Source organism: Archocentrus centrarchus, chromosome 8, assembly GCF_007364275.1.
Source record: "Archocentrus centrarchus isolate MPI-CPG fArcCen1 chromosome 8, fArcCen1, whole genome shotgun sequence".
Lineage (NCBI taxonomy): Eukaryota > Metazoa > Chordata > Actinopteri > Cichliformes > Cichlidae > Archocentrus > Archocentrus centrarchus.
The window spans coordinates 10,510,304-10,529,867 of NC_044353.1; the positions used below are offsets into that span (position 1 = coordinate 10,510,304).

At 40.6% G+C, this 19,564-nt stretch overlaps 1 protein-coding gene across 2 annotated transcripts; it reads left to right on the forward strand.

Annotated features, from left to right (window-relative positions):
• Positions 1-11,876: 11,876 nt before the first annotated feature.
• sox10 (SRY-box transcription factor 10) lies at positions 11,877-19,305 on the forward strand. 2 transcript variants are annotated; one of them, XM_030735090.1, is made up of 4 exons: positions 11,877-12,020; positions 14,030-14,843; positions 16,679-16,947; positions 17,085-19,305. In XM_030735090.1, the coding sequence occupies exons 2-4, from the start codon at positions 14,407-14,409 to the stop codon at positions 17,882-17,884; spliced, it is 1,506 nt and encodes a 501-aa protein (XP_030590950.1). In that variant the 5' UTR covers positions 11,877-12,020; positions 14,030-14,406; the 3' UTR covers positions 17,885-19,305. The 2 variants fall into 2 exon arrangements, with proteins under 2 accessions (XP_030590950.1, XP_030590951.1); XM_030735091.1 differs by having other exon boundaries at positions 16,679-16,839; positions 17,085-17,884.
• The last annotated feature ends 259 nt before the right edge of the window (positions 19,306-19,564 follow it).

Sequence of the window (19,564 nt, forward strand, 5' to 3'; positions counted from 1 at the left end):
TCCAGGTTTAAATGAAGTTGTGCAAAGAGCTTCTGAACTGACTGGCTTCTAACAGCCACATGGACAGCAGCACCAACAGTCTTTTCACACTTGCAGCCCAGCGTGTCCAGATGAGAACACACTATGATTCTTATCCAACTATGCAAAACTGGTGTTTCTGATCATGAAAAATTGCATAAAATCTAACATGACACTGGGAGAGTGGTGGAGTACACCTTACACTGTGGCCAATTTAGAATCGCATCCAGAGGTGGTTAGCTAAAATATCCTTTCTGGAGTCTTACTGATGTAAATCTGGATCACTGGTTTACAGTTCATATTTTAAACTTGTCTGCAGTGTAGTGTAGTGTAGTGTTGTGGAGTGTAGTGTAGTGTAGTGGTCTTGCAGTTGTTGAGGTGTGGATACACTGCAGACCACCTAACATTGCACATTTGATGAGTAACTATGATGGAAATCCAGCATCTCAGTGCATTAACTGTTTTTGCAAATATGGGTGTTTATTAAAATTGGTCACACTGACAGGCTGCTTATACCATTGAGAACTGTAGTGTGGGCTTCAGTGGGTTTAAAATACCTCTTCAGTTTCTTCAAAGTTGGCTTTTGATAGCATACAGAAATATCTCACTGTGAGCCCTTGTCTCTGATATTGATATACTCATATGCAAAGTATATAACAGCTTTCTAATTAAAGAGTTTCTCTTTATGTTTCTGTGTTCTCTCTGTTCAGATGTCACCAACTTCTGCTTATAGTGCTTAAAAAAGTTTGCTTTTAATTTTTCCTTACTTATATGTCCCTCATCTCTGTCTCTCAGTCTAAAGCATTTCCCATGCACAAGAATCCAGACAGCAAAAACATCCCACAAGCTGGACCTTTGAGCCTCAGGAGAAGTGGAGAGGCATTTCTGTCGGGGGATGAAAAGAGGGACAGGAGGATGAAGGGGCAAGCTGCTCAGTAACCTCGGGCCTCGAGGCTATCGGCTTTTCATTAGCGAGTCAGTGAGTGAGTGAATGAGCGTAATCATTGGAATGGTAAAATAGGAGAAGCCGTGCTGGGCCACGTCAGCTGTAAGGGTGATTTGGGGGTTCCCACTGACTCTTATTGTGCATTGTCTCCAGAGTGAGCAAATGAGGCCCAACAGTAAGCCTTTGTGTGGGACATTTAACTGTCGTTTAGCATGCTAATTATGGGTATGTGTGTTTCTCTGTGTGCCAGCAAGTATCCATCATGTTCTGGTCTCTTCCATCTCTCCCCTGGGATTTACACTCTTCCAATTCTACTCTCTCTTTCCTATCTTTCCCCAAGGCACCAAGCCCCACTGATCTCCATGTTACTGCTTGACCCCTGTTGAAGCTCCTTTCCTGTTGTGTCCATCTTCTTCATTTTGTGTCTCTATTCTTGAATCTGTTCTTTGTTTTCTTTTGTTTTGTTTCCAGTGTGTTATTTGGTCTTTTTTTTTTTTTAATTATCAGCTGTTTCTGATTATGCCATGCTTAGATCCGTTTTACTTTGACTCCAGCATTCAAACATTAAGCCTCTCTCACAGTCTGCATAGGACATTATCCTCACATTTAGCCATAGAAAATTTCATTTTCAGACATGCCCTTCTTTGATGACTCCCTTTGAAAACTCTCCAGCCATGTAGACCTGTGCTTCCTCTTCCTCTGTATCTTTGTTGATGAGTTATTGCAGATTCCCAAAATATTTTCACCTAATAATTTCAAGAATGAGGCTGACAACCCCTTTTTGAAGAGATTTTTTCTTTTAAACACATGAAAATCCAAGTCTTAACCTCATGTTTATTGGGTTTCATTGTTTCATTATTTGACTGAAGCTTGCATTTTAATCATACACTGTATGATTCAGGGTCTAAAAATGTGGACACTACATTTCTTCTAATGTCCAGAAGGGAGCGACACCTCTGGCTGCATAAAGCAGTTTGATTATATAGAAGTCAATGAGAAGATGTCCCTATTTCTTACTTGGTCTATGACTTGTTCCTGTTATAACTCGTTATGGTCTGAGTTGCTGCATTCAAGTCAAGACAAGATAATGTTTATTTTGTAATTGATGCTCTCATTATTTATTTCACATCATTTTTTTAACAAAAGTATTGTGTGAAGTGTTTAGGAACTAGTCATTTTTAAACATACTGCCCCATTTTCAGAGTCTCAAATGTAATTGGAAAATTTTAAAGACTACAATCAAGAGACGCCTCCATTAATTGAAATACAGAGTTTACACTAAGGTGCAAACCACTGGTTCCACTCATTACACTTGTGTAGTGCACAGGGCTATATTCAGCTAAGATTCAGCCAAATGCTGCAAAATTGATATGACAGCACTTCACAGTGCAAATGGATATTGACCTAAAGCAAACTGCAAAAGTAACACATGAGTTTCTCAAGGCAAAGACATGGGGTATTCTTCAGTGGCCAAGTCAGTCACCCAGTTCTGGCCAATAATTACCCATAGAGCAAGTTATTAAATACAAAAGTGAAGGCAGAGAGACAGACAAACAAGCAGCAACTGAAAGGGACTGCAGTAAAGGCCTGGCAGAGCATCTCATGGGAGGAAACACAGAATCTGGTGATGTCCATGAGTTCTAGACTTCAGGCAGTCACTGACTGCAAAATATTTTCACCAGTTTTAAAAACAATCCTGATTTTTATGCTAGTTTGTCCGATTAATTGTGAGGCTCTGAAATGGGGGGCTGTGTATAAAAATGTGTGTAATTCCTAAACAGTTTTTGCAAAAATGCTGTTAAAGCTCTTGAATTAAAGTGGAACACTGGCACTTCAATCACATCTTCATTCTTTGATTTAAAATCCACCGCGGTGGTGTACAGCGGCAAAACCACTGTCTGAATACCTGATTCTAAATATATACAATTAATACAATAAATTACTGGAAACAATCCAGTAATCCAAACAGGAACTATCTTATGACTCTGGAGTGAAATTTATCCAACAATTAAATTGTATAAATTGCTTAAATTAAATTAAATTCAGTTGAAAATTTCTTTATATCTTAAATTTTTTTGTTGTGTTGGATTTTTTTACTCCTCAGGAGAGGAAAAATCAGAAATTGAATCTTAGCACGCAATTTTAATGTAGGACGCAAAATTTTCATTGATGAGCTGCTCTCTTGGAAGTTAAAGCAAGTCATTTTCCATTTTCTCGGTATTTTGTTGAGCACTGCATTTAAAAGATTGTCCAAAACCCATGACAGGCCACTCATAAATATGGCATCCGTGGAGTTCAGTGTGTTGTCAGTGTACAGTTAGCTGATATCACTTAAATAGTGTTATGTCAGATGATGAAATAGAAATTGAAATGGCGCGACAGAAACAATAAGAAATGTCACTCGCTAATCACACAACAAGGACAGCTTTGTTGGACCTGATAACTCGACCCATTACTTTGATGGCGTTTGTGATGTCAGCGCTTTATAGTGTGAGTAACGAAGTTACAGATGCTGAACATCAATAATGTCCATTACTCAAGCTGAGAGACAAGTAATGCATAAGAGTCTAACTGCTGTGCTGTGATACTTTCAGAAGCGTTATGGATATTAGGAGCCACCTTTGTGGAGTGCTGCACCAATAAGCTGGGCTCAATTCTGCTCCAAATTTATTTAATCTCTTTATAAGCTTATTGGTGCAGCCCTCCACAACAGTCCCAGTTTCTCATGTGGCCCCTCGGGAAAATGCGTTGCCCAGCCCTGCTCTGGAGCCATGCACTGATATTTATTTTTGTGTGACTGTTGTAGGAGGAACATGAGATTAGTAGTACTTAAAAAAAAAAAACAGTACTTAAACAAAACAAAAAAAAACCTGCACTTTTAAAATTGTAACAAATAGAGTTTGCATGATAAATTCACAGTAAAATAAACAGCATATTTACGTGTCTGCATGTTGTGCAGTCACAGACTCGTGTTCTTCACTGTGGTTCTGTTTTTCTCTGCTTTACTTACACTGAATTACCATAATGACTGTAAAACTTCCACCTATTTTAATGGGAATTAGTCAGGTACTTTTGCTGTATAATTGCATTTGTATTTCATTGAACAGCACTCTGCAGGAATTTGGGAGCTGAAGAGATCAACTGTTTTACCGTTTGTTTCTTGAGATCCAATTTCCAGCTGCTTAACATTTCAGGGAAACTGTTTTTGTTTTTTTTACTTCATAATGCACCAAATATGTTTTAGTAGGTGTCTGCAGGGAAGCCATTTTAGCAGCTGGACTGTTTTAGTTTGCAGTCGTGCAGACATAAGATCACGGAACTTCAATGCTGGCTTTTCACCTTATGCATATGGAGAGGCCTTTCCTTCTTTTATAGCCTATAGTGGCATTTTTTCTTTTGGTTGACCCGGATACTTTTTGCTTGGATCTCTGCACCCTTGATCTCTTTATTTAGTGTTAGAAAACTTTTGTAGCCCTCTGTAGCCGCTAAACTTTTCTGAAACATGCTGTTGGGATCAAATTCAAAATGAGTATGCATTTTTCAAAAAAAAAACCTCTCACTTTTGATGCATTGTCTTAGCACCGTTTTCAGTTAAATATAAGTTCTGTATATAATCTGTAAAAATGTGTGTAACTCATTGTGTGTGTGTGTGTGTGTGTGTGTGTGTGTGTGTGTGTGTGTGTGTGTGTGTGTGTGTGTGTGTGTGTGTGTGTGTGTGTGTGTGAGAGAGAGAGTCTATACCAGCAGCTGTGGGCCCTGTGTTTGAACTCTAGCTCACATGGGCAGAGTGAGGGAGGGCTGCAGGGTGAGAAGCCGATAGGAGAGGGGACTGATGCTCGACAAACTCGCCATCTCCCTCTCCCCTTTCATCTCCCTCTCCCAGCATCAAACAACGGACTCTTTCATTCAGGCAACTTTGCAGCAGCCACCCCCAGACCCTTGAGGCCCCCACCCGTTCATGCTGCTTAATTCAATGTTCCGAGAAAAACTCATGATTGGAAAATGACTTCTTTTTTTTATCCTTCTTCTTTTCCATATCTCTTCTTAAGAAGCATCACCCCTCTTCCTCCTTTCCCTCTCTGGTTTTCTGTCTATCGTCAAAACAACTCATGTCCTGTAAACACAAAATCCAGGTCAATCCTCTATCAGCACTGGACTACACAGTGATGGTGCAAAGTGCTTCCAATGAGCTTCCAGTAAAGACTGATTCATTTAAGATGCCTGAACATTGCATTACCATCATAGAAATAATCTTACCATGCTTATTGCAGTGCTTCAAATGCAGCTTAGGATGTATGATCAGAAAAAAAAGGAGCAACTAATACTAATAGTTTGAATATTGGGCAATAAAGATGTGATGAGCTCTTCATTGTAGGTGCCCAACAGAACAACCTCTAAAGGGAGTTAAATGCTATAAACTTGAACCTGTCATATAAACAGAGTAGCTACATTTAAAGGTTAGTTGTTTAGTAATGTTTGGCCATGCCATCTGGATAGAAAAACACACAAGTGAACACATCACTCATGGATTGGCCTCCCCAGACCCAGGATCTCAACATTATTGAAGCAGTGTGGGATCACCTTGACAGAGAACGGAACAAAAGGCAGAAACATCCAAAGACAATAGCTTTGAATGTCCTTCAAGAAGCCTGGAGAACAGCTTAAAGAAATGACAGGAAAGCTGCCTCAGGGAGTTCAGACTGTGTTGAAGAATAAAGGTGATCACACCAAATAATGACTTTCAAGCTTGTTAGGTTTGTACAAACTCCGTTTTGATTATATGCTGTATTTACATGTGTTTGGTGCAGCTATTTCCCATTTTCCTAGCAAAATATAAAGAAATGAGGGGTGGGGACTTTTGCACAGTACTGTATTAACTGAACTATACAGAAGGATACATTGGAAATTCTACAGTACCAAACTCACTGCAGTTACTGAGTAAACATACTCTGTTACTTTCCATCCTTTATGTTTGCATGTATCTGAAAAGCATATTGTGGTCCTCAGCAAGACATGAAGCTAAATAAGTTATTTGATAAGACTTTTGTTTGGTGACCAGGGCGAAAAGAACTCTGAAAGAATCATTAAAACCGAACATTTCAGGAAGAAATGGGACATTATTGCTGTGCGATGATGTCCCAAACAGCAACCAGCCAGAAATGCAACAGAAACATCCAAACAAAGGGGACCCTTGTTCCCCGCTGAATTCTTGAACATCATTTTCTACATTTTCCTGCAAATGACTCAATCTCCACATCCCTCGCCTCTCATTCCGCCCAATTATCATTTTTCAAGTGTGTCCCCTCATCCTACAGAACTGGGTTATTTGGGAGTTTCCAAATATTACCATGAAATCTGTGTATATGTGTGACAGGGTCTTCTAACCAAAAAAACCCACATATATATACAAATACCACATTTCCATGGTATATGCAGAGACTAGACTGTTGGATGCAAAATAAATAAATAAATAATGTAACAGATTTTCCTCACAGAAGACACAGATGCAAGTGATACAAGGCACCATTGAGGTTAATCTTTTTCTTACTCCTTCTGCATCATCCCTCTTTTTTGCCCTGTGTCTCTTGTTGACATCACAGCTGCGGCCAGCCTGAGCAGGCCAAAGCTTTATGTGCTTCTCTTGGTGGATACAAAAGGTTCATGCAACGGGGTAAACTGCAGCCACAGAGAGTTTCTATTTCTAATCAGTGTGTGCAGAGTAAGAAGCTATTTTCTTATCATTTCTGTCACCCATATGGGGAAATATAGGGGTCTATGCGGTGAATCACTATGTCCTCCTGCTTTTATTGTAAGCCTACTTTAGTTTAAGAAAAAAAAGGGTGTGGTTAAGGTAATGACAATTAACAATTAACATCATCATCTATCATTATAATAACCAGTTTTCTAATAACCAGTTTTCCACTTACAGAGCATACTCAATGTTTTATCTATCTATCTATCTATCTATCTATCTATCTATCTATCTATCTATCTATCTATCTATCTATCTATCTATCTATCTATCTATCTATCTATCTATCTATCTATCTATCTATCTATCTATCTATCTATCTATCTATCTATCTATCTATATCCTTAGATGCATATATAGTTATGCACATTGTCAGCATGTGCAGTAGTTTTGTGAAACAGGATCAGATCACTATGAAGGGAGAGAAGCACAGTGCAGACTCCCCTTAATTCAAAATCATCTGTTTTTCTTTGTGAAGTCATGTGGTCTCCTCTGAATATCCATCGTATTTGCAGTTGATGCAGTTTGCTGTGGTCTGGTGGACTGCCACTGCACCGATACCACTTGCCTTCTGAGAGTGAAACTGTAAAATATGTATATATCCAGGTTCACAACAATAAGTGGAAGGGTGATTAAAGAACAGCCACAAGTAACTAAACTGTCCCTTTCTCCATCTCACCTGCTGCCCTTACCCCATTACCCCCACCTGCTCCAACACCACCACCGCATTTCCACCCACACCCCACCTCAAACCCCATATATCAATTTCCTTTAGATGTTCCCCCTCACACAATTGAAGTAACTAGATTCTTTCCTTTGGCGGGCCATGGAGATATGAAGCAGAACACACAATGGGCTATTCATTAAGGTAGCAACACACACACACACACACACACACACACACACACACACACACACACACACACACACACTTATGCACATAGACTTTCAAGTAAACAGATTTCACCCACACTCACACAACATCCCACCTCACTCCACAGCTGCAGGAGAAGTTTTTGCCTCCCCACTCAGGTGCCGTTTACACGAGACCGTTTTCATTTTGAAACGGCGTTGTTTTGATGCGTTTCGGCCTTGGCGTTTACACGACAACGGTGTCGTTTTGAGTAAGTAACTGGTAAAAAGAACAGGAGCATTGGTGGTATGGGCACAAACAATGGATTCACTGGTGGTCAAAGGAGGATGGATTAAAATGAAACACAGCTGCAAAATTTTAAGAAGAAAGGAAAAAATGAGGAAGTTAAATCAATTAAATTCTTTTTATTATCCATCTGAAGACCCCTTGATAGTATAAATGGAGATGTAACTGATATGTATCACTATTACAGATGAACATAAATTGCAAAACCTCAGTTTTTTTTTTTTTACAGCATTTGGTTTTCATGAGAAGTTATTGCAGGCTAGCTTTAATTTTTAAAATTAATAAAAACAATAAAAGCAGGATCAAACTCCAACAAAGTTCTTGAGAAAGCCTATAAACTCTTACCAATTTTAGCTGTGCCACCATCTGGCTGACCCTGACCTCTGTAGGAACATTCAACAGTATCAATCAGTAGCTTGGTATTACAGTCTCTAGTACTCAAGCTTGAGTGAATTTGTCAAAAAATATATAAAACAGAGTTGATTACATTTGTAATGACTTAATAACTGCACTATTAACTTTGCACTGGATCCTTCTGCAAGGTTCACTGACCTATTTCAATGGGGCTCAAGGGGGGGGCACTGAAACACCTGCTGTTGGCTGCACAGGTGCACAAAAGAAAAGAGAAAGTATGAATAAGAGAAAATTAGATTAGGAGCATCATGGAGACCTGCAGACATGCTGCAGCAGTGAGATGTAACACCTTTCAAAGACTACAGGACATGTTCAATAAATCTACACAATCACATTGTTATATTAGGTTTGTTTCCATGGTCTTAAATGTCATGTGACGATATTAAAAAACAGAAAACAGAACAAAACACAGCTGTATAGTTTAAGATAAAGGAACTGTGCATCGAGTAACATACATGAAAAAAAGGTTGTTTAAACATGTACAATTTATCTTTGCAGTAAAGATGTTAGAGCACTTTTTGGATTATCTATATTTCTGCATAAGCACCTAAAAAAAAAAAAAAAAAAAAGATCAGTCACAAAAGTAGATAAAGTAAACTTATTTATTGAGGAAAATGATGTTGGAAATCTCTGAAATTAAAAGTAAATCTGATTTGATTCTCATCTGAATTTGATTTGCTTAATTTTTAAGGATTTTTAGGATGATGTTTATATCATATTCATGCATTATTTTCAGTAGGGTTATCACTCCGCCCATGATATTTAAGAATTAACTGCTGATACTGTGTCATTAATGTGCACATAATATTGTAAATAATTGTGTAATTGTTATTTTGCTATGGTTCTGCACAGTTACAGATTTTCTCTCCTTGTAAATGCATTTTGAATTTCTTTCATTCTTTTTCTTTCTTTCTTTCTTTCTTTCTTTCTTTCTTTATTTCTTTCTTTCTTTCTTTCTTTCTTTCTTTATTTCTTTCTTTCTTTCTTTTAAAAAAAGACAACACTAAATAAAAATGTTACAGCCTCTTTTTTTCTTACTGGCTATTGTGATAATTGTTATTGTGAATTTTATTGACCACGATGATTGTGAAGAGAAAAACATCATAACAGCTTTTTTGCGGAAACATAGAAAATTCTAAAGTGTGTCTTCCTGTCATTTACTCTAAATCCAGCTGCTTCAGAATCCATTTCTTAAATTATTACATTTGTGTGATACTCATTCACAGAAACTGACATAACACTCAAGATTAGACATAAAGGGTCCTGCATTCCTCTGTGATGTGTGATAACATTCTTTAATATGGTGACATAAAAATATTGGCTCTAGTGTTGTTTTGTGTTTTTATACTTTATCACACACCATATTAATATATATTTTTAATTAATCTAATTTATTTACTCCACTTATTTTGTTTGGTTTGCACTCTGTCCTCTAAAATATGTGTACAATGACTGTACAATGCCAAGAGCTGATGGTCATCTGTGAGGGGATTCTGACCTGGCTCTGGGGCTCTGATGGGTGTGACACCCCTTCCTTCCAGGGCTCACACACACACACACACACACACACACACACACCGCCAGTCATGGTCATAGGACTGCACGGCCTGTGTGAGACGTCCTTTGACACTGCCAGCCCACAAACTGCCGACCTTCAGCTGTCATCCTGAGAACTGTTTTCATCCGTTTGTGTCTCCAAGTTTGCCTTCGAAAAGATTCACATGACAAAAGGACTTTGTATCATTTTGTTCTCTTCTGTTTGGGTGCACATTCATCTCTGAGTGCGTGAAATTAATTTCCACCTTTTTGGTAAATTATTTATATTGGGAAAATGAACAGTCCACTGACTGCTGCAGTGCAGGAAAGTACAAGAAACTGCTTTAATGCAGTTAAAATACATCACTCAGAATAAGAACGAAAGAGGAGCTATCGTAAAATGTAGATTCAAGTAATACAGAAACATGCAGGTTTCCACTGGGGCTTTATTCAAGCCAAGAGACTCAAAATTCTGCATTTTATCCCGTGTGAACAAGTCATAAAACAAACCGCGGACTGCTTAAAATAATCCGCCAAAAGGATCATTTCAATTCACCGAAAAAATTTTTTCTATAGATTTCAGAAGGTTTTTCAGCAAAAACTCCCAAAATAAAGTATTGGAAGTTAAGATTTACTTTATAGCTACTTTAATTAAGAATTATTCCTAAATTAACAATGTGATTTAAAAATGTAACTAATTATTTAAGCTTTGACATTTTATAATAAGAGGAATACTTTAACGAAGAGGAAGCTTTGGATAATAAATACAGTAGAATTCATGATGGTTATCAGATCGTCATGAGCTTTCCCAAGGCAGCCTTTTTATACAGTCTCAGAGCTTGTGTGTATTTCACAATGAATGTCTTGTTTTTCTGAACGCTCAATCTATTTCTTTGCTTAATGTAATTTATCTCTAAACGAAGTGCGCATCATTTCAAGCCATCCGTCACTGGACTATCCAAAAGGCTGAAACGGCAACATTTTCGGAACAAGGGTATGAAGAAAATAAAAGCAGCCTCCTTTTTCCCAGAAACACACCAACACAAACTTCTCTCGCTAATCGTTCTTTAAACAAAAGTGTTTCTAGCAACATTTTATCCTGCTGTTTGTTTGTTTGTTTTTCATAGCACCAAATCATGGTCCAAACATTAATAATAATAATAATAATAATAATTTAAGTAACATTTACTTAAGTAATTTAAGTAAATGTACTTAAGTAATTTAAGTACATTTTTTTGTTTTTTTTTTGCAAATATCTCGCGGCCAGGAAAAAAAAAGTGTTACATAAATTGCCGTTTATAGCCTCACAGAGACACGTTTAGTTCTCGTGGCAACATCGTTGGGGGGCTCTTCTCCCCATTAGCATCGCTTCACAAACATAAGCCAAAACACTCACGTTAACCCGAGGCCGGGCCGCAAATCCTCAGCTGCACAGCGGGAGGGAACTTATTTGAGACCTGCAGCGCGGAGCACATTGGATTAAACCGTGTCTCTTTGTGCTTATACGGCCAAGACTGACACCCATTCCTGCTCTTAATAAATAATCGCGCGGATCTGTCAGTGCCCCCCCCCCCCCCCCCCCCCAAAAAAAAAAAATTAATTACATTTTTTGTTTTCATTCCCCGGTAAACCCAGTTTCACCTGGGTGAAACATATGTGGTTAGACCAATTTAATTACAACGAATATGCAATAACATCATTATCATTGTTGGCGTACAATGGGGGTACCCTGCCTCTCGCTCTATGGCAGCCGGGAAAAGCTCCAGCACAAATCGATGGATGGCTGCCCATGTACCAGAGCGTGAGGGTAATTTCTATGTTTAACATAATCAAAAATGTAATAATTTAGATAGATAGATAGATAGATAGATAGATAGATAGATAGATAGATAGATAGATAGATAGATAGATAGATAGATAGATAGATAGATATTGCCCAACCAATCAGAGATCTCAGAGACTGCGTCCGTATATGTGTGCTGCTCCTTTAAGATCTGTCCTCTGCATCTTTTCATTTTTTTCTCTCAGCCGCATACAAGGAGCTCTTTAAGCCCTGGTACCGACACACAGAGCAAGCATTCATACTCGGGCGGCGCGAGCGAGGGGGCTGGGGAGCGAGCGTCACTTTGGAAACTCGGACGGGAACTCACGGATTCTCGTGCTAAACCGACGACCTCCTTTTCCTCATTACTGAAGTAAGGCGCTTAGCATTTCCATCTCTTTCCTCTCTGCTGCTGCTGGCTGCTCTCACTCTGCGATTTGATTATTTCTTCTCGTCGAAGTCCGAAACGCAGACTTATGATGTTCTCTTACCTTTAATAAACGTGGATCATTACTCACGGTTTCGGGACATTTCATTCATCCAAGTGTTTATGTTAAACCATGTGAGAATAGTGCTGCTGCCAAAAGTTAACGATGTTACTTCATCACTAAAACATTGTGTTAGGGCTACGGATTTAGAGATCACAATTTTAGGATTTAGGATCACAAAAAGAAACCCGTGTCAATAATATAACGTCTCCTATCGTATAAGTCCAACGGGTCCTCCTTGTCTAACTTAATGTGTGATATGGTTGAAGTTTCACGTGTCCATGATCATAATTTCTTCGGACTACATGCGTTTTATCCTTACTTTCATCAGGACTTCATCATGAGTTAAAGCAAAGTGCACAACAAGCGTAACAAAGACGGATTTTGCAGGAGACTGACAGAACTAAACGGCCGTTCACACACACACATTACTGCTATTTGTCGCGTTTTTTTATTATTATTAAAGCTGGGGTTTTTTTTAAATTAAATAATAAATAACAGACACGTTTTCGAAACGCCAATCAAGGCCAACTTATTGACAAGTCGGGCGGTGATAATTAGTTCAGTGGGCAAGCACAGTAAATATAGTCAGTAATGTAATAACACGCATTATCTTACGGGTGCGTCGAACACAGTTAAGCTATTGTCAAATAAATCCAGACATCTGTTGTTCTGCTGCATTTCAGTAGATAGACTTAGCCGAGTTCTTTATTCGCCTTTCATTTGATTTGATTTTGATTTGATCTGCTAAAGAGAAAACATACTTAACCAATTGGTCTGTGGCGAAAGGAAATTATCCCCACTCAGTCAGGTGATACGCCATCGTTGCGTTTTCGTTGTTTTGTAAGAATGAAACCAGCATTGTGAACTGTAAACGCAAGCGACGCGCGCGTAAAGGCACTTAGCCCCCTCCTTTACGCGCGATGTTTACGCACCGAGAACTTTAGAGACGTGATGACAGCCAGCGAAGTGTCCTTGCAGACCAGGTGGCAAGCGAACATCAAAATGCCCCTCGCACAGATGGCGAACTGCATCATCATCTCTGCTGGAAATGAATACGATCCATGGCACTGAAGCTTGTGTTGGAAACATGTGTGTAGAGTCATATCACTCACAAATGTAATTTGATCCCCAGTGCCATTTGTTAAATGATTTGGTTAATTAATACACAGCAAACGAGCCGTTAGGAATTGTAATACATTTATTTGAACATGCTTAGAGTACATTTTTTAAGCTGCATGAATACTAAAAATTGTAAACTTGAATAAAAATAGAAATATGAGGAAAGCTAAGTGTTGAGTGTGTTGGTTGTCTAGATAAAGTTTCGTTGATTCCTGATGTAAACATCGGGACAGGCTGTTGATTTAACGGACAAAACGAGGGCAACCTTTGCTCTCGCCGATAGACCTGCCCCTGTGTAACAGGCCGTCTAATTTACAGAAGCGGGGTTTATGTTTCCAGCGCCAGGTTGTGTTTATTCAAGAACTGCGCAGTATAAATCCGAAGTCTGTGCTGCTGTGGCCTCGTATCATTCCAACACTTTTTCTCCGGGGAGCTTGCAATAACTGCAAAACCTTAAACAGTAGCTTGCTTGGGGGGGCGAGGCCCAGACCTGCGGGGAGGTAGTGCGCCATAGAGGGCCAAGACCGCTGCCAGTATACACAGATGATGCATGGTTACAGATGGACCAGAAAAATAATCATTTTTTGAGAAATATTTGTTTGGTGTAATGCTTTCAGATCCAGGCTTTTTAGTTTTTAATGTTGCACCGAAAAAACAGAAAATTTGCTAAATCATGCCCAAATAGGGGTTGGGGGGGGGGGGGGGGGGGGGGGCACTGCAGCTCTGCCTTTGATTCATTAAGTTGATGCTTCTCATTCCTCTGCTCTTCCAGGTGCTGTTGGATTTCGATCGCGGGATAAACGGAGGAGAGAAAGAAGGTCTAGTCAGGAGGGAAGTGAGAGCGGGTGAGTTTGGCGCAGATAGTTGTGCATTAGCAGGTAAGCTGGGGTCCAAGGTGCGCACCGAGCCGCCTATGATACCAACAACACGGATGGAAAGAACTTTAATGTGGAATCCTCACAGAGTTTTGCAACGGAGGCTGAGAGTAGAGACAGACTGGCAGTTTATATTATAACTTAGAGGAGGCCAGAGAGACAGCCGACCCTCCGTGCGTAAACTGTAGGGATACACAGATACAGGAACCCAACAGTTAGCATTTAAGAACAGGTTTTACATCCTCTGCGCACCTGGAGGCTTGTGTGAAGGACGATGTCCAGAGAGGAGCAGAGCTTTTCAGAGGTTGAGCTCAGCCCAGGGATGTCGGACGACAGTCGCTCTTTGTCACCGGGTCATTCCTCTGGTGCTGCTGGTGCGGGGGACTCGCCTCTCCACGGGCAGCACCAGCACCCACAGCTGGCGGGTCTGGACGACGCGTCAGCCGGCTGCTCTTCCGTTAAATCCGACGACGAGGATGACCGCTTCCCTGCAGGCATCCGCGATGCTGTGAGCCAGGTGCTTAAGTGCTACGACTGGACCCTCGTGCCCATGCCCGTTCGCGTGAGTACTGGAAGCAAGAACAAACAGCACGTGAAGAGGCCAATGAACGCATTCATGGTCTGGGCACAGGCGGCGCGGAGGAAACTGGCCGACCAGCATCCGCACCTGCACAACGCGGAGCTCAGCAAGACCCTGGGGAAGCTCTGGAGGTGAGGACGCTCTTCATGTGGATAGCTGGTTGCTTGTAGTCCGCCTTTAGGCCTACTTTAAAACGATGCGCACACTCACACAGTAGGAGTAAATATAGATCATGGATTTTAGAGCAATTAGGGAAATTCTCATTTCACAAAACAAAAAGGTTTTCCAGATTAAATCGTTCTGAATAAATAAAAACAAGAAACATCGCTGCTCAGTGGGGGTCACAGTTTAGGTGGGAGTTTGTAGAAAGAGTTAGTGAGTGCCCGGAATTTCAGGACTAATTCAGCCAGATGCTGAAGACTGCTTAGCTCAATAAACTGAAATTGATCAAACTCAAATGCATCATTTCTTTGCCATTCTTTTCTATTTTCACGACTTCAAAATGTATTTAATGCCTCTATTTCTAACTCACACACAGGTCAGCTTCAGTAAGCATCTACAGGCTCACAGCACTGAGGCCACTGTGGTACAGTATATTGACTGTACCACAGTGGCCTCAGTGCTATGAGCCTGTAGATGCTTACTGAAGCACTGAGGCCACTGTGGTACAGTATATTGACTACTTGGGCTCATTTCATTTAGTGCACACCCTCCACTTAATGGGATTTTTTTTATGTTAAATGTTTTACCTAACACAATGATGGCTGTTATTTTGTCATGAAAAAGAACACAGTTTAAAAATAAAGCCTTATCCTCTTTTACATGTGACATTATCTGTGGTATGTTTCCTGAAAAAAAAAAGTATTTTAGGACGATTGGGAGGCAGCTCAGTGTTATTTCCTGCTTTAGGCCACAGTTCACTAGTTGAGCAGCTCTTGTTTGTGGTGCAGTGAGTGTGCCATAGTCACATGTTTCTGAATCCAGGCTAATTCAATACACAGTTTAATTCCTGGAAAATGTAGCTGGAAGCAGTTCCCCCCTGGGAAAAGTTCATTTAAAGTACATGCAACTCTCAAAGCTAAAGAAAAAAAGAGAGATTTCAACATGAATTGCATTCATCCAAAAATTATCTTATCATCTAATAAATAAAATTCTGACCAGAGTCTTTTGTTGTTTTATTTGCTTACAGAAAAAAAGCAGTTCTTTAATTTTAACATCCTGACACTCAAGAGTCTTTTATTCTCAGTCGCTTACTTATTCACATTACTCATTATTTGTTGCCAAGATGGACAGAAAAGGTTAAATGCATTACCTTGCAGGGATCATATTAATTTGATAAAGACTTGACCTTGGGCTCAGTCAGTATTAGTTAATTGGCCCACAAACACGATGAACGGGGAGGCTGAGGAGGGTCAGGGTTTTCTCATGCCATTCCTGCAAGTGGTAGTAATAGTAGGAGCACAGTCCCATGTTTGCAGACAGGATGCAACTCTGGCCTGGGTTATTTCATTACAGTCCAGCAGTCAGACGCCGCTGGCAGGCGTGACATTAGATGCAGCTGTGAAGATGCAGCAAATGAAGCTATCCCTGCTAACAAAGGAAAAGTTGGCATCCTGCCAGTGTTAATAGCAACAGAAATGAAAACAGCGTGATATGAATGATTTTAATTGAAGATAGTGGAGAGACAACATGCCAGCTGCTGAAAACGAGAAATCTTTTTGTTAGTCGCTCATTTTGAATTGGATGCCAGAATCATGTTTCAGGAAAAGTTAGAACAGAAGCAAAAAAAAAAAAATACTGGAAATATTATATTAAAAGAGCCAAGCACTCTGCATAACAATATGGAACTAATTCATTGGTAACATTATTGGGTATTAAAGAATATTTCATACAACAGCAAAACAAAGTGACTATGGTTCTTCATAACTTAAACAATCAAATTTACCAAAAACCTTTTTTCCCTGAGGCTTCTTAATGAGAGCGATAAGCGACCCTTTATCGAGGAGGCAGAAAGGCTGAGGAAGCAGCACAAGAAGGACTATCCCGACTACAAGTATCAGCCACGACGTCGCAAGAACGGGAAGATTGGTTCTGGGTCAGGAAGCGAGACCGACGGCCATTTGGAGGGTGAGGTCATCCACAGCCAATCCCACTACAAGGGTCTCCACCTGGACGTGGTCCACAGTGGGGGAGCCGGATCCCCTTTGGCAGATGGGCACCACCCTTATGCTGAAGGTGGGCTGCCGGCTCCCACCCACTAACCTACTATTAAACCTGTGCCTAGTCCACTGGACAAGATGACATGTGCTTAGGTAACTGTCTGTGAATCTGCAAGGCAAACGAGCTGTAACTACATTCTTGTATTTCTACAGGTCAGAGCCACAGTCCTCCAACACCTCCCACCACTCCCAAAACCGAGCCTCAGTCTGTGAAGACAGGAGATGGTAAGAGGGAGGGTACTGGGAACGGGGGCTCTCGCGGTACAATGGGAGCAGAAGGAAGCTCAGGTGCTCCAGGATCTGGGAAGCCTCACATCGACTTTGGTAATGTGGACATTGGTGAGATGAGCCATGAGGTGATGGCTAATATGGAGCCGTTTGATGTCAATGAGTTTGATCAGTACCTTCCCCCTAATGGGCACCCAGGGGTTGGGCAGAGTGCTGGGGCAGCAGGAGCCACGACAGCTTCGCCAGCATCTCCGTACACCTATGGCATCTCCTCAGCTCTGGCAGCGGCCAGTGGACACTCAGCAGCCTGGCTCTCCAAGCAGCAGCAGCAGCAACCACCACAGCAACACCATGGCTCCCCTCTGAGCTCAGACCCCTCCAAAGCCCAGATTAAAAGCGAGGCTGGAGGTGCTGGGGGTCACTTTGCAGAAGCAGCTTCAGCAGTTTCCCATGTCACCTACACCCCCCTCAGCCTTCCTCACTACAGCTCTGCCTTCCCCTCATTGACCTCAAGGGCTCAGTTTGCAGAATATGCTGACCACCAGGGCTCAGGGTCATACTATGCCCACTCAAGCCAGGCTCCGGGGTTATACTCTGCCTTCTCTTACATGGGGCCTTCCCAGAGGCCCTTGTACAGTGCCATCACTGACCCAGCCAGTGTATCACAGTCGCACAGCCCCACGCACTGGGAACAGCCTGTCTACACAACACTGTCGCGGCCATGACAGATAACGAGACCAGAGTGCGCCGGTGCAGGTTCAGCCCCAATGTCAGACCAGAGGAGCAGAAGCAACAGCAACAAGAGTCGTGTTGGTGGTGTCAGAGCTGAAAGAGGTCTGGTCTGGGGGGAGTGGGCAGGCACTGGGGGAGGCATCTGGGGAGGCAGGAGGGAAGAAACACCATCCTGCTTTTGCCCAGATGGAAAAATGCTGTCACAGCCCGAGGATGAGCTTGGAATGTGGTGCTTTTGAGGAGTGGTGGATTATTTGTGGCACTCAGCATAGGAGGCAGATTGCAATACGTCAGTAATGCAAATAAATAATAATCATTTTTAAAAAAAGAACAGCCATCCATCAACACCACTACTACAGCAAAGCCTTGGGCACTTTTGGCTGTGTTCATGGGTGGTAAGAGATCACGTCTCTGTCAGCTTGGTGACTTCATGTGTATCACGGCAGTCCACAACCCACAGGCCAACAGAGGGGTCAGCAGTGACAGGGACACAGCGAGAAAAAGCAAGGCCTTGATCTGTGAGCGTGAGAAGGAGCCAAATTCATTTTACATGAAATGTTTGTTTTAATGCCAGGAGAACGGAGGAGTGCCAAGCTATTTGTTGGCCTTTCACTTCTCAGGCTTGACTGACCCTTTGTCAAAGAAATGTTAGCTTTGTATTCCTTTAGAAAGTCAACATAACAAATACTCGTGACATACTGTCATTTCAGAGCCACAGTTGTCCCTTTTTAAATTCAAATTGTTATGCTGTGTTCACTTAAAATGCCTTTGTACACACAATGAACAGACATGGAGGAAAAATGCCAGAAATTCATGTTGTGGTTTTGTTAACTGAAGTGTATATTTAGCTTATTCAGAGTACTTGAAGTTGCAAATGTACCTATATTGATACATATACAAATATGACCAAAGTTTTGAGACCAAAACTTGTGCTTTTTATGAAGAAGAAACTAATTTTTTTGTAAAGTTTCTCCCAACATAACATTCAAAACTACCTTATATTTTGTAGCCAGTTAGTTTTTTTCTTAGCTTTGACTCAATTCAAAATGCACTTGTGTCAGAAGCTTCCTTTGAGTTTGTATCGCAGAGACGCTGACGAGTGCGATGATTTTCATTCGCTTTTGTCATGTTTGTGACTCATGATGAAAAGGTAGTTCTGGTTGTACTCTGATAATCCATTTTCATTGAATGTTTCCTCCTAAAATCCTTAATAGAAAATGATTTGTTGTTCTAACAGTGTTCTGTATTGAAGGTTTCAAATGACTTTTGCCATTATTATCCACTGAAAGTCTGCAACACTGCTTTTGGTTTTTGGTTCTGTGTGATTCAAAATGATCTTTTGATTATAGTTATGTTGCTAAAAAAAAAAAAAAAAAAGGTTACAATGTGGAAGATGCCAATACTGAGAAACAGTTACCAGACAATGAATGTTTTAACACAGCCTAATGTTTAATAGAAAATGTGCCTTGTCCTTAATAGTACTTATTACTAACCATAACCTCTGTTTTAAATCCTTTTTGTATCATTACCCAGCTTTTAACCCTTACTTGCTCTTTTTTTTTACAAGTTATGCCTGTTATTTCTCTTCTCTTCATTACACATTCTTCGTCATTATTTCTTAAATATATCTGCATATTTTAAGTATCTTAACCTATATCTGCAAAACAACTGAA